The sequence below is a fragment of the Drosophila arizonae genome, chromosome X (genome assembly GCF_054131065.1).
Source record: "Drosophila arizonae isolate 15081-1271.41 chromosome X, UAZ_ARI_1.0, whole genome shotgun sequence".
In the NCBI taxonomy this organism is placed as follows: Eukaryota; Metazoa; Arthropoda; class Insecta; order Diptera; family Drosophilidae; genus Drosophila; species Drosophila arizonae.
Genome location: NC_142927.1, coordinates 16,853,303 through 16,866,528, shown reverse-complemented (window position 1 = coordinate 16,866,528; position 13,226 = coordinate 16,853,303). Strand labels below are relative to the sequence as shown.

At 44.3% G+C, this 13,226-nt stretch overlaps 3 protein-coding genes across 5 annotated transcripts; 1 reads left to right on the top strand and 2 right to left on the bottom strand.

Moving 5' to 3' along the window:
• Positions 1 to 37: 37 nt before the first annotated feature.
• On the bottom strand, positions 38 to 1,242 carry ND-24 (NADH dehydrogenase ubiquinone). Its single transcript, XM_018016182.2, has 3 exons — positions 1,081 to 1,242; positions 449 to 967; positions 38 to 368 (listed from the first exon to the last, which is right to left on the bottom strand). The coding sequence occupies exons 1-3, from the start codon at positions 1,117 to 1,119 to the stop codon at positions 198 to 200; spliced, it is 729 nt and encodes a 242-aa protein (XP_017871671.1). The 5' UTR covers positions 1,120 to 1,242; the 3' UTR covers positions 38 to 197.
• A 166-nt stretch (positions 1,243 to 1,408) lies between these two features.
• Positions 1,409 to 3,115, bottom strand: Zpr1 (zinc finger protein Zpr1). The gene is made up of 2 exons (XM_018016177.2): positions 2,316 to 3,115; positions 1,409 to 2,245 (listed from the first exon to the last, which is right to left on the bottom strand). The coding sequence occupies exons 1-2, from the start codon at positions 3,007 to 3,009 to the stop codon at positions 1,548 to 1,550; spliced, it is 1,392 nt and encodes a 463-aa protein (XP_017871666.1). The 5' UTR covers positions 3,010 to 3,115; the 3' UTR covers positions 1,409 to 1,547.
• Positions 3,116 to 3,551: 436 nt separating this feature from the next.
• Positions 3,552 to 12,980, top strand: mei-P26 (E3 ubiquitin-protein ligase meiotic P26). Of its 3 annotated transcripts, none has more exons than XM_018016172.2 (7): positions 3,552 to 3,712; positions 6,573 to 8,014; positions 8,422 to 10,433; positions 11,452 to 11,902; positions 11,994 to 12,157; positions 12,273 to 12,505; positions 12,726 to 12,980. In XM_018016172.2, the coding sequence occupies exons 2-7, from the start codon at positions 7,452 to 7,454 to the stop codon at positions 12,828 to 12,830; spliced, it is 3,528 nt and encodes a 1,175-aa protein (XP_017871661.1). In that variant the 5' UTR covers positions 3,552 to 3,712; positions 6,573 to 7,451; the 3' UTR covers positions 12,831 to 12,980. The 3 variants fall into 3 exon arrangements, with proteins under 3 accessions (XP_017871661.1, XP_017871660.1, XP_017871658.1); XM_018016171.2 differs by having other exon boundaries at positions 11,434 to 11,902; XM_018016169.2 differs by having other exon boundaries at positions 11,371 to 11,902.
• The last annotated feature ends 246 nt before the right edge of the window (positions 12,981 to 13,226 follow it).

Sequence of the window (13,226 nt, the reverse complement as noted above, 5' to 3'; positions counted from 1 at the left end):
TTTTAGCTGCATAATAAATAAATTATAGTTAGTAAACTCCATTTGTTTTGGGTTTATTGCATTTGAACTGTCATCTGACAATCTGTATTTGTATATGTTGTTGTTGTTGCTTTTGCAAGTTGCACAGTCGCACAAAAAAACGAGTTAAATTGTATGTTAAACAGTTGGAGCTAAGCTAGATTGGCATTGTGCGGGACTTAGAGACCCGCTTGTAAGCCAAAGCCTGGGCCCTTTGGCTCCTCGATAAGCGAAGTGGGCTCGCCTTTGGGTTCGCTGGCGAAGCGTCCGTTGCGTGGTCCGGGCGGCGAGATCTTATCAGCTTTAAGATCGTTCAGAATCTCTTGCATATCCTTGCCGGTCAGATCCTCCTGCAGCATGGAATAGAATGTGATATTAGTTATAATCAAAATATATGGAAATATGTATTTTGAATTCATTTCCCCCTCACATAGTAATCATCGTTGATGGACACCATGGGCGCATTGACACAGGCGCCCAAGCATTCCACCTCGGAGATGGTGAACTTTTTGTCCTTTGTGGTTTCGCCGACGCCGATGCCCAGCTGTTTCTTGCACGTCTCCAGAATCTCATCAGATCCGCGCAGCCAGCAGGGCGTGGTGGTGCACACCTGAATATGATATTTGCCTGTTGGCTTGCGCATAAACATTGTGTAGAAGGTGGCCACCTCGTAGACGCGCATGTTGGGCAGACCCAGTATTTCGGCCACCTTGTGCATGGCCGATATGGGCAGCCAGCCATACTGACGCTGTGCCAGATCGAGCAGCGGTATCATTGCGCCACGCTTGTGACCCTCTGGATAGATGCTTAATATGGCCTCCACGCGTTTCTTGTTTTCGGCACTGAACTCAAAGGGTATGTTGGGATTATCCTCGGGTGTGTCGCGATGCACGAACAGATTGTCGCTGCGCTGGGCACTGCTGGTGGCAATGGCGCGCAGGCTGCCGCGCTGCAAATACAATATTGTTATTGTTTGTTGTGCAAAAAAATTACATAACTTGTCGCTAGTAATTGGCATTTGCATGTCAGCACTGACAGTGCGTTGCACAGCGAATTACTTACGACAGCGGCCAGCGTCTTTGCGGCACAATTCGATAGCATATTATGCACTTTTTAGCCAAATAATAAAGTTAAAAGTTGTATTAAATGGGAAGTGTCGGTGCCACAACCAGTGCCACAAACGATTTCGATTGCTTCGATCAGCTGGAGTTGCCAGTGTTGCTAAAGCATGGCATATCGTTACATTAAGGAATCCAAGCAACTCACGATAATAATCGCATCAATAGCGATATATTTGTGGCGCATTATTTGAACACAGATAAATCTGCGCTGCAATAATATAAATGATGCATAATAAATGATGCATATAAATGATGATAAACTGGCTATATATGTTTGATGTTTTTATTATTTCAATACACAATATTTACTCAATTGCTAACTATTTTACGTGTTACGGATTCAATTGTTCAATAATTCAATTTCTGTTAAATGCATGTTTTTCATATAAATACAGAAATGTTATACAATCACGCATTCTGCTCATAGTTTTCAGTTTTCATATCATTCAGGCCAAGCTCCTCGTTGTCCTCAAAGCTGCGTTCGTATCTTTCCACAATGAGCTTAGCATCCGGCTCATCGTCGTCCGAGAGCGATTGTACATAGGTATTACCGGCTGGGTCCTCCAGCACGAGTGTGATTACATGCTCCAATTTGACAACCTTATCGAAGGTGGTTAGGAAGCGTTCCAGTTGCTGCCTGGATGGTTCATCGGCCGAATCGTGAAACAAGGTGCCATCCAGTTGTTCGCGCATGGCCACCAGCAGGCCTTCGACGGTGGTAAACCGCCCGCAAAGGGCATTGGGACCCACGTCCAAGTCCAGCTCTGGTATCGATAAGCTGCACGTTTCAGACTTCAGCACATCGCGAGTGAGATCCTCTTTGCTTTCGATGCGCAGCTTGAATCGCACTCCCTCCGGCTCAATACCACCGCCAGACTTCACCTCGTTCGTCTTGAGTCCGCATTTCGAGCAGACGGTGGCCATGATGACCACCTCCTTGAAGTGCGGTATATTGGTCAGCTTCATGTTCGTCTCGCACGGTGCATGACAGTTGGGACAGTTCGTGCTGAACTGCAGCACCTCGCCATGCAGATTCTCAATTGGCCACGAGTCCTCGGCAATGGGCTTCAATAGATTCTGATCCTCGTGATTTTGCTCATAGAGGCCTGCAGGGAAGCGCATAAATGTATTTAATTAGTTGGATATGGTGCGACTCAAACGGGTTTGTCGACTCACCCAGCTGCTCGTTTTGAGCGGTAGACCGCGCAAAGTGGCTCGTTTTCAGCTGTGGATCGCTGGCGGGTGCCAAGGGATTCTCAATGAAACTGTTGCCCGAGATGTCCTCGAGCAGCACGCGGAAAGGTTTCTTCACTAGTTTTAGATCACGCAATCGATCGATGAAGGCATCTATGGACTCGGCCTCCGTGGGATGCTCAATTCGGCGTTTCTCCTGATCCTGCGATAAGCCCGTTATGGTGCGCTCAATGATGCCCTCAATGGTGGTCACCTCACCCTTTTGTGATTGCACGGGTATCTCCAGCTCCACTTCTGGTATGCTGATGCTGGAATTGTCTGATCGCACAACACGACGATTCAGATCCGCTTCCTTCTCCACCTTCAGTTCGATGCGTACTCCATGCTTTTGTATTTCGGACGCCGATTGCATTTCGCAGTTCGTGAACCCGCAGTGCTCACACTTGAAGGACATCAGCACCACCTCCCGGAAGAAGGGTATCTTCGTCGGCAGCAACCGAGTGGTGCCAGTCTTGAAGCAGCTCATGCAGGCGGATTCAATCTCCACCAATTCCCCTGCCTGCTCGGCATTAATTTCTTTGAAGATGGGCTCCTGTTGTGCTTCCGCCGTTACGGGCGCTGGGCCCTTTGTGTCGGCGCTCTCCGCCGCTGTAGTTGCGTTTGCCGCAGTGGACATATTTTAGCTATTCAGTTGCTTGTTAAAAAAATGTAAATAAATGGGACTATGCTGCTCTAACAACGTGTAGCCAGTGCTAGATTGTTCTAAATAATCTTTTCAGTGCTGTAAAATGCCGGTGGATAATCATAAGATACTTTGCGTATTCGTTACTTACCTTGCTTTGAAATGCTTACGAAAACTATATTTTGTAAAAAATGTCAAAAGTAGTTCGGCCAAGTTTTCTGTGAAATTTTTAGCGAATTGTATTCACCGTTAAATTTTGTGTACTTTTGTGCGACTATTCAGAAATTTTGTTTTCGCGAACTCCACCGAGAATAATATAAGCCACATGATGCAATTACATTCCTATTGGCGTTTCAGAAAAGAAGGAGAAGAAGGGATTTAATTAATTAATTAATTACGTTCTATTTAATGTTCTCCTAATATCTGCTCATTTTGGATGCCAAATGGTCTAATTTGAATGAACTTCTTCGAGTGTCCGTTAAATTCGAATTGCACATTGTTAAAGATGGCAAATTATCGTTGGTTCGATAGTTCGTGTAGCCATTTTCATCGATGCGATATGAAATATTTCATCGCTAACCGCGAGAACCAGCAGCAGCGGCGGCCAGCAGTGCTGTGTGTGTGTGCGTGTGTGCGCGACGAAAAAGTATAAATCGTAACGAGCAGAAGAAAAAAACGTGTGAAAATTTAAAGAAAGGTATCGCAATCAAATAATTAAATTGTCAATCATATTACTTTATTGCACAAGACGCGAAGACCCCTGAAGGACTTTCTGTCCATGCGTTTGTGCTGTGTATGTTCATGTGTATGTGTATGTGTATTTTGTGCGACCAGCAGCACCTGGGCGGTGGAGTGAAAATTTTGCGTTCAAGGACAACAGAACGACAGTGCGCACAGCTGCAAGTGTGTACTACTGTGTGGGATGTCTCCCTCCCTGCCCCATTTTCTATGTCCACTATTAGAACTTTCGATATGCTGCTCCTCGGCACGCCAAGACACTCGCTCAATTGCCCAGGCTCCCGAACATCATGCAAACCCATACACATGCATTAATACGTTCGTATGTATGTATGTAGAAAAGTACCGACTTTTAAAAGAGCGGGCGCGTTTTTTTCCATTCAGTGTTTCTGTTGCAAAACACAGTTAGTATCTAATTACAATTTAACAACAGAGAGCTCCGGTGTCCAGGCTACATTGGTAGCTCTAGTGTACACTAGAGCCAATTTTAAAATAGAATCTTTTACATATTTTGAAAGAAATTCAATTTTCAACCAAAACCTAAGTGTATATATATACATGTACATATATATTTAAGTGTGTGTGTGTGTGTTTGGGGTTGCCAATGTTTTTTTTTGCGCCCTGAACGGGCATGCGCATACCAACACATGTGCTCTCTTGCTCTCTCTTATACGCGTAAAACACATGGGTCGCGCTGCACTGAAAATAACTGTCGCAATTGAGAGAGACAATCGTACAGTGAGAATAAACGTTTGAGAAAAAGTACGTAAAAAAAAGTACGAAAAATGCCTGAATATGCCAACAAAAAAACAAAAAACAACAGCTGCGCAGATTCGACAAAGTCGTTAGGATGGTATGGGTCGGGGGAGTGCATATCTGGCTGATGCCCAGTTCCAATTGCACGGGGCGCTTAGACGCGTAGTCGACAGTCGTGCACAGATTCTCGTAAACAAAACGCTCGAAATTTGCGTACCACGTGTGTAGTCTGAATGCGTGTATAAATATATTTATATCTGTCTATATATACATATAGATACGTGTGAGAGTGTGTGTGTGTGTTTGCCGGAGTCTATAAATGTAGATTGGTGCAATTGTTTCGTGCAGCTGATTTGTTGTTGTGGTTGGTTTATTACCGTTTCGATGTTTTTTTTTTCTTCCTCTTGTTTTTCGAGGGCTACTAATCAACATTTAAATTTGCGACACATCCGCTGCGGTTATTACTCAAAAAATATATACATACATATGTATGTATGTGAATCGTTAGAGCCCGCGTACAAATATATGTGAATATAAATAAGTGTATATATGTATGCATATAATATAATATATACATATACCATATATATATATGCATAATATTAAAAAAAAAAAAAAAAAAAAACAGATCTGTGGTCATGTGTGTTTGTCTTGTTTTTCTTGTCCAAGGACCCTTGGCATAGCGTCCTTGCATCAAGCAATATAAAAGGGCGAAAATCAAAGTTGAATTTATTGCAAACGGCATTGACTTCACTTACTACTACATGTATACTTGTACATGGGCATATATGTGTTGTATTAGGTGTGTGTATGCACACATACATAGATGTTGTGTTGCAGCTATGCTAACACAGGCGCCTGCGCCGCCTGAGCGACTCGCAATTTCTACGAGTACATGAAATGCACAAACACACACACATACATATGTATATCAATGGGCACGTGCGTAAAGAATCAATTCGCTTCTTTACTCAAGCTCTTATAGTCAGCTGCGATAATTACTATCGCGATCGAATGACATCGCTAACAAACTGAAGATCGGCTCGTGCCTTACAGTGTTACTGGGAGATAGAAATTATTGATGAATGTATATATAGGAATCATTGTTGAGAATGTTTCTTTATTTGCGGTAAAGACCTGGTAACCAGTCGAGAATAAGCGCTGTAAAATAATATGAAATTAAATATGTTTGCACTTGGTATTTTTGTTTTTTGTTTTTATAATGAAAGTAAATAAATAATGTCATACATACGAAGTTTTATACATATATGTACCTATATAAATAGACAACAACAAATCAGCTCTTATCTTAATGTGTTAATTTGAACAATCATTTTTATACACAATCCGAGACAGCTTAACTCTTAAAAGTCAGAAGAAGTAAGTGGGAGAGAGAGAGAGAGAGAGAGAGAGGGAGGGGGAGAGAGAGAGAGCTGCTAAATGCCGAATCGCTTACTGTTAACTGTTCCCTAAAGTATGCATCATTATGAGCTGTTCGGTATGAGACATTCTGTCGTTGTGTTGCATAAGCGAAAGGAGTATTAGCATTGAGCAGCAGCTGCTGCAGCTGCTTCAGACACGGAGCCTGAGCCATAAGCAGACCCGTGTAGACCCTTTCACCGTTCGACTGATTGGATGAGACAAACATTTCATCATTTACTTTACTGCCAACACTTAAGTCTGTTTCTCGTTTACGTTTATTCTCTCGTTTGAAACTTAGGCGTGTCATCGTTTGTTTGTTTTTATTTTTTGTTACTTTTTTATGTTTTTCTACGTTAGTTCGCGTTTCGGGTAGTTAGTTCTTGAAATTCGCAGATATATTTAGATAGCTTATTAACAATTGACTAAGACATTGGTTAATGCATTAACCATTAATAAAACAGTGCACATGATAGTATAAATTTTCTTTTGTTTTGTTAGTTTGTTTGTTTGGGTTTATTTTTTTGGTTTATTATTATAATATTTTTTTTTTTTTTTTGATATATTTTTCTAATTTGTTTTGAAAATTTTGGATTAATTCACGGTACATTTTCCATTACTTGCGGTATATTTATATTGTGCAGAACGACGCTGTTATCCTTCGCCTATCTGTCGTCGTCGTCGTCATAATTGTCGTCGTCGTCGTCGTTTTCGTCATCGTACTCGTCGCAACACAGCAACAAATTGAAACAATAGCAGCACGCAGTTCCATTGCAATAACGGTACCTATAACGGATCAGCACAAGAAACGAGAGCCCACAGGAAAAGAGGAACAGCAGAGCAGAAATCCAAGAGGCAAAATGCAGACGCATAAAAAGTGAAAGGAGGAACAGAGGAAGTCACAAGCAAAAGCAGAGCTAAACTGAGCTTGTTGTGTGTGTGTGCGTGAGTGTGAGCAGCGTGCACTAGCGTGAGTGCCTGTGTATGTTCGTCTTCGTGAGTACAGCAGCTATCGAGCACACACTCTCACATTGAACCACCCATTCTCTCGCTAACGCCTACCTGACTGGCTGTCTGTGTACGCGCGTGTGTGTGTGTGTATTAGTGTAGCAGTAGCAGCTGAAGAGAGATTCATACATCGACTGTCACACTTACACCCATTTGCAGTGTGCAATTGGCATGGCTGCAAGGAGTGCGAGCAAGCAACAATAGCAACCACAATTGGGATATGCAGCTATAAGAGAAGATTGATAGTTAAGTAAGCGTAAAGGACTTGAAACCAAAAATTACAACAACACCAGCAACAGTAACAGACAAAGAAACTTAAGCAACAAATATAACACACGTCTAATTATTCATTGAGGAAATTGCAAGCTACAAGAAACAGACAGAGACAGAGAGAAAAATTAGAAAGAAGGAAAGTGTGAAAGAGCAAAAGAAAATCTGCCCGCCCACCTAGTCACGATTGAGCAAGAAAAGGGATACCAATTAAACAAACGGCTAATTAACAAGTTGCTGGCATCATGAGCACACTGCTCGAGGAGCTGAGCCAATCACTGGCTACGGCGACAATTGAGGAACAGCAGCAGCAGCAGCAACAACAACAGCAGCAGCAGCAGCAGCAGCGGGTCTCGATGAGTACGACACTCTGCGAGGATTCGAACTCATCATCGGTGCTGGAAGACATCGATGTGAGCAATACGAGCAGCAGCAGCAGCACCAGCAGTACCAGTAGCAGCAGCAGCAGCAGCAGCGCGAGCAGCAACAGCAGCAGCTGCAGCAATGGCACTGGAACGGACACGGACACCGGCAAGGGCAGCAGCACCGTGGGCAGCATTGATACGACGCGCGTCAGCTCGTCCAGCATTGGATCGGCTGCATCGATTACATCATCGGTATCAACAACCGCCCCATCCACGTCCAATTCATCGGGCCTCGGTCTGGTGGTCGATGTGGACAGCAATATTGGCAGCAGCCAGGAGCTGAGCCATGGCTATGAGTCTAAGAGCGTCACGGAGCTGGATTCCCTGGAGGATACGTGCGGCTCCATGCTCAAAGATGCCGACAAGAACTGCATGCTATGCAGGTGAGTTTCTAACTGACAATATTTAACTTTGGCCATGATTTAATATCGATAAAAAGGTTACCAAAATTAGTAGCTAAAGGCAGCTGAAAACTAAAAGCGCGTCATTGATCTATAATCGATTGGCAGCTATCGATATTTTATATTTATATCCATAAAAATGGAAACTATGCTGCTCTAATAGTTATAAATAACTTGATTTATCGAAGACTGTATCGATGATATTTCTAAAAACTTTAATCAACTAGCCAATTATATAAAGATAATCTATATTTATAGCTATTGAAAAAGAAAAGATCTAAAAATGCTGCGCCTTTTACTACTAGTAAAAACCTTGATTTATCGTTACTATCGATGGCGCTAAGTAAATCGAAATCGAATTTTTAAAAACCATTTCATATCATTTGTAGTTCGCGTTTGGTTATGCCGCGAATCCTATCCTGTCTACATGTATATTGCGAGGATTGCCTGCTTAATTTGCTACGCAGCAAGGAGGCGGCCGCAGCCAGCTCACCGGCCACATCCCTATCGTCGGCGGCCAGCTGCTCGTCGGCCTCGTTCGATGGCAGTGAGAATCAGCGATTGCATACGGTGCTGGAGTGTCCGGTTTGCAAGCAGCTGACCCATCTGGGCAACAAGGGCGTCAGGGGGCTGACCATGGACTACATTGTGACAAATACGCTGGATCTGTCCAATCTGGAATCGGAGCATATACCGTGCACGTCCTGTAAGAGCAAAGAGGAGGCCATATCACGTTGCAATGACTGCGCCAACTTCTTGTGCAACGGCTGCGACAATGCGCACAAGTATATGCGCTGCTTCGAGAACCACCAGGTGGTGCGCATCGAGGATCTGCAGAAGAATGTGCAGAACGACAAGCTGATCATTCACAAGCCAATCTGCTGCCGTCAGCACATCAATGAGAATCTCAAATACTATTGCTTTACGTGCCAGGTGCCCACCTGCAACGATTGCCTGCTGAGCGATCATAAGGGCAACGATCATCACTACGAGACCGCTCTGGTTGCCGAGCAAACAGTTCGGGCCGATCTCGAGCAAACGCTGACGGAGACCATGAAGAAGGCACAATATTGCAACGATGCTGGCGGCAATCTGAGCAGCGCTCTAACCGAACTCCAGTCGCAGCACGACAATGTCCGACAGCAGATCGACGATGCGTACAAGGGCTATAAGCGCACTCTCGAGGTCATTCGCGATCAGATGATCACCGACCTGAGTCGCCTGCACTCGGAGCGCGAACTGAAGATCATGGATCTGATGCAGAGCCTTGAGAATAACATGGGCCGCCTGCAGCATGCCTCCCAGTTCGGTCAGCGTGCCATCGAGAAGGCCAATGCCATAGAGTTTCTGTTGCTGAAGCCAGTGATCAGTGCTCAGTGCGCCAATCTGATCGATCAGACACCCCAGAGCGATGTCAACTATCAGCTCCAGTTCGACTGTATGCCCGAGAAGTTTGAGCGTTTCGCGCGTGAAATGTTTGGCAAATTTCGCACGGAATCAACGAAAAGCCCAAATACAACTGGAACTGGAATGCCCGAGGCGACGGCCTCTCCGATGGCCACGCCCAAGCAGCACACGCCGCCGCCATCGAACTTGGCGCCCGGCTGCCATGGCGTTGGCATGCTGCCGCCTGGAGTGCGCAGCCTGGCCGGAGTTGGCAGCAGTTCCGTCAACAACAGCTCGGTGCAGGGACGGCTGAGCTCGGCAGCTGTCTTTAGTCCCATATCGTTGCCATCGTCGTTGCAGAGCTCCTTCGATGGCGACACCTCGGTCATGACCAACTTCTCCATGATGAGCACGCTGCCGCCAGATTCGCCGCCGCAGCTGCAGCAGCAACAGCAGCAGGCGCTGCAACAGGCGCAACAGCAGCAACAGCAGCAGCAGCAGCAGCAGCAAAAGCAACAGCAACAGCAGCAACAGCAACAGGCACTGCATCAACAGTCACAGACGCTGCCCGTGACCCAGCAAATATCGCAGATGGTGACGCCCCAAGGCATTGTCCAAGTACCACCACCTTCTGGGCATGTCAGTATCAATGCTGGAGCAAGTAACAGCGCTGTCGGCATGGGCCTGGGTGCCCTCAATGGACTGGGCATGAATGCTGGCGGACCAACCCCTCCGTTCAGCATGCTTGAATACAATCTATCACGATTGGCCAGTCTCACGGAGAGCATACCGGACGCCATGAGCGACACGTTGGGCGTGGGCAGCTCTAATGCGGTGGCTGTTGCTGCCACTTCCGGCGCCGCCGGCGGCGCTGCCTCCCATCATCAGCAGCCGGTCATTCCGCCCTCTGGCGTCACGCCCACCCAACCCATAACACTGGCCGACATTCTGTCCGGTGACCAGCGCGCGCTCAACAATCTGCAAGCTTTGGCTAAACTGGGACTCAACAACAATGGTGAGTGGCGCGATCTTCGAAACTGTCAGCTCTGTTCGATTGCCTGCTTCCATACCACTCGGCTCACATAGTACACTAACTGCAGACAGATAAACAAAAAGAGACATTTTTTGCTTTCGTTTATATTTGCCTCTCTATGCGATTCTCGAGCAATGCTCTTGGCTCTGCGAGTAATTTATCAATAATTTTAACTAATATATATAAATATATAAATATCTATTGTGAGCTTGTAGTGAATATTGTTTATATATTTCACTTTGCTTACGTATATATATATATATATATATATATATTTATATATTATAAATATATAAATTTCTTTCCGACTCTGATTGTTTATCTCAATCGCATTTCTTTGTAATTAAATTATAAAATTATGATTTAAAATGAGATCTTGTCAAATGGAACTGCGATTCGTAAGTTTTATTAGCGATTTTTATTAGCGAATTTAATACTAATTGCATTCACTAATCTAAATGAGATATCTTATCGTATCTCTCGCTACATAACTTTTTTTATTTTTCTTTTTATAATTTTATTATTTAGATTTATTTTTAATTAGTATGATTTTTAACAAGATCTTCTCAGCTTTTAACTACCTCTAAATTTGTAATATTATCGCCTTTCTATGCGATTTTCATTGATGCTGTCTGCAGTGTTTTAAGCGTATTGGCATTCTAAAAGAACTTATAATTTGGTTGTATTTGTTGTTGTTATTATTATTGTTTTTGCAAATTTTAAGTTTGTTTTTATTTTGTTCTTTTTTCTTTTTACCACAATTGACACCCCACCAAAACCAACAACAACAAAAACACCGCCACTACTACTACTACTACTACCACCACCACCACCACAACCACTACTACCAACACCAACAACAACAACAACATCTCCAACACTCCCCAAAATACCACTCAACAACAACAACAACACACAGATGAGCAACACGATTTGTTGTCGTCGAACGGAAGCTCAACGTGCCTTGATTATATTTTAACAGATTTCTGCATGCCAGCAGCCACATCACCAAATCTGCAAACACTGAATCCAATTGTTGGCGGTGTCGAGGAGATGAGCCTCAACAATTTCCATGCTGTGGCACCGCCCGGCACCACCAGCGTTGTAACTGGCCGCAACAAGGCCACGCCCATGCAGATACGCTGCAAATTTGGATCGCTCGGCACGGCCAAGGGGCAATTCAATTCGCCGCACGGCTTTTGTCTGGGCGTCGATGAGGAGATCATTGTCGCCGATACGAACAATCATCGCATCGAGGTCTTTGACAAAATGGGCGCGCTCAAATTTCAATTTGGTGTCGCCGGCAAAGAGGAGGGCCAACTCTGGTATCCCCGCAAGGTGGCTGTCATGCACAACAATGGCAAATTCGTGGTCTGCGATCGAGGCAACGAACGCTCCCGCATGCAAATCTTCTCCAAGTGCGGCCATTTTATGCGAAAAATTGCAATTAGGTGCGTGCCGAATGATTGTGAATGACCTGCCCCAAACTATATATTGTATATATTGTACAACATGCTAATTGTGTGATCTCTCTGCATATAGGTATATTGATATTGTTGCGGGTCTGGCTGTAACTGCCAAGGGACACATTGTTGCCGTCGACAGCGTCTCGCCCACCGTTTTCGTCATTTCCGAGGAGGGCGAATTGGTGCGTTGGTTCGACTGCAGTGACTATATGCGAGAACCATCCGATATTGCCATACGTGGTAAGTATACTCCGCATGTGCAGCTGCTGTCATGAATGCTACTCACATGTACTCACATTTATATTGCTATATACATATATACATATATAAATATATTCATATTTCTCGTTTGCAGACAATGATTTTTACGTTTGCGACTTTAAAGGGCATTGCGTGGCCGTTTTCCAAGAGGACGGCACCTTCCTTTATCGCATTGGCAATGAGAAGGTCACCTGCTTTCCCAACGGCATTGACATATCCAACGCTGGCGACGTACTCATCGGTGATTCACACGGAAATCGCTTCCATGTGGCCTGTTACTCACGGGAAGGCGTACTGCAATCCGAATTCGAGTGTCCACATGTCAAGGTTCGCATATGAAGCACGATTTCAGCGCAATTGCATTCGCTTGCTGAATATATATAGTTATATAGTTATAGCACCTATTTATATATATATATATCTATGATTACGTAGAGGAGCAATGGCGCTTGATGCATAGGGCGTAGGGCAATGGGTTGCTCCCCTGTGTGTCAATTGCTGTTGCTCTATGATAATATTATTAATTAAATCATTGTTTATTGTGCAGGTTTCACGTTGTTGCGGCCTGAAAATCACCTCTGAGGGCTATGTCGTAACACTGGCCAAGAACAATCATCATGTTCTTGTCCTGAACACCCTGTATGTTCACTGATTGCAAATCAAAGCGCGCAACAATCGTCCAGCTGTCGATCTGATCAAATACAACTATAAGTACTCGTCAGGCAAAATTTATGGATGTCGTCGACAGCAACAGCATTGTCAACATCATGAAAATAGAAAACAGCATAAGCAGCAGCAACAGCAACAGCAACAGCAGCAACAGCAACAGCAGCATCAATCAACAGGCACCAACAATAGCATAATCAATATCAGCAGGAAAACTAACAGCAGGAGCAGAAACGACGTGGAGCAGCATAGCAATAATCCCATTCGAGCTAAACCGTCGCCGCCTTCCATTTAAAAGAGCTCGAAATAACGGCCAACCAACTACCGTTGCATCAAAGACCACGAAACGAAATGGGAAGGCAAAAAAATAAATAAATAAATA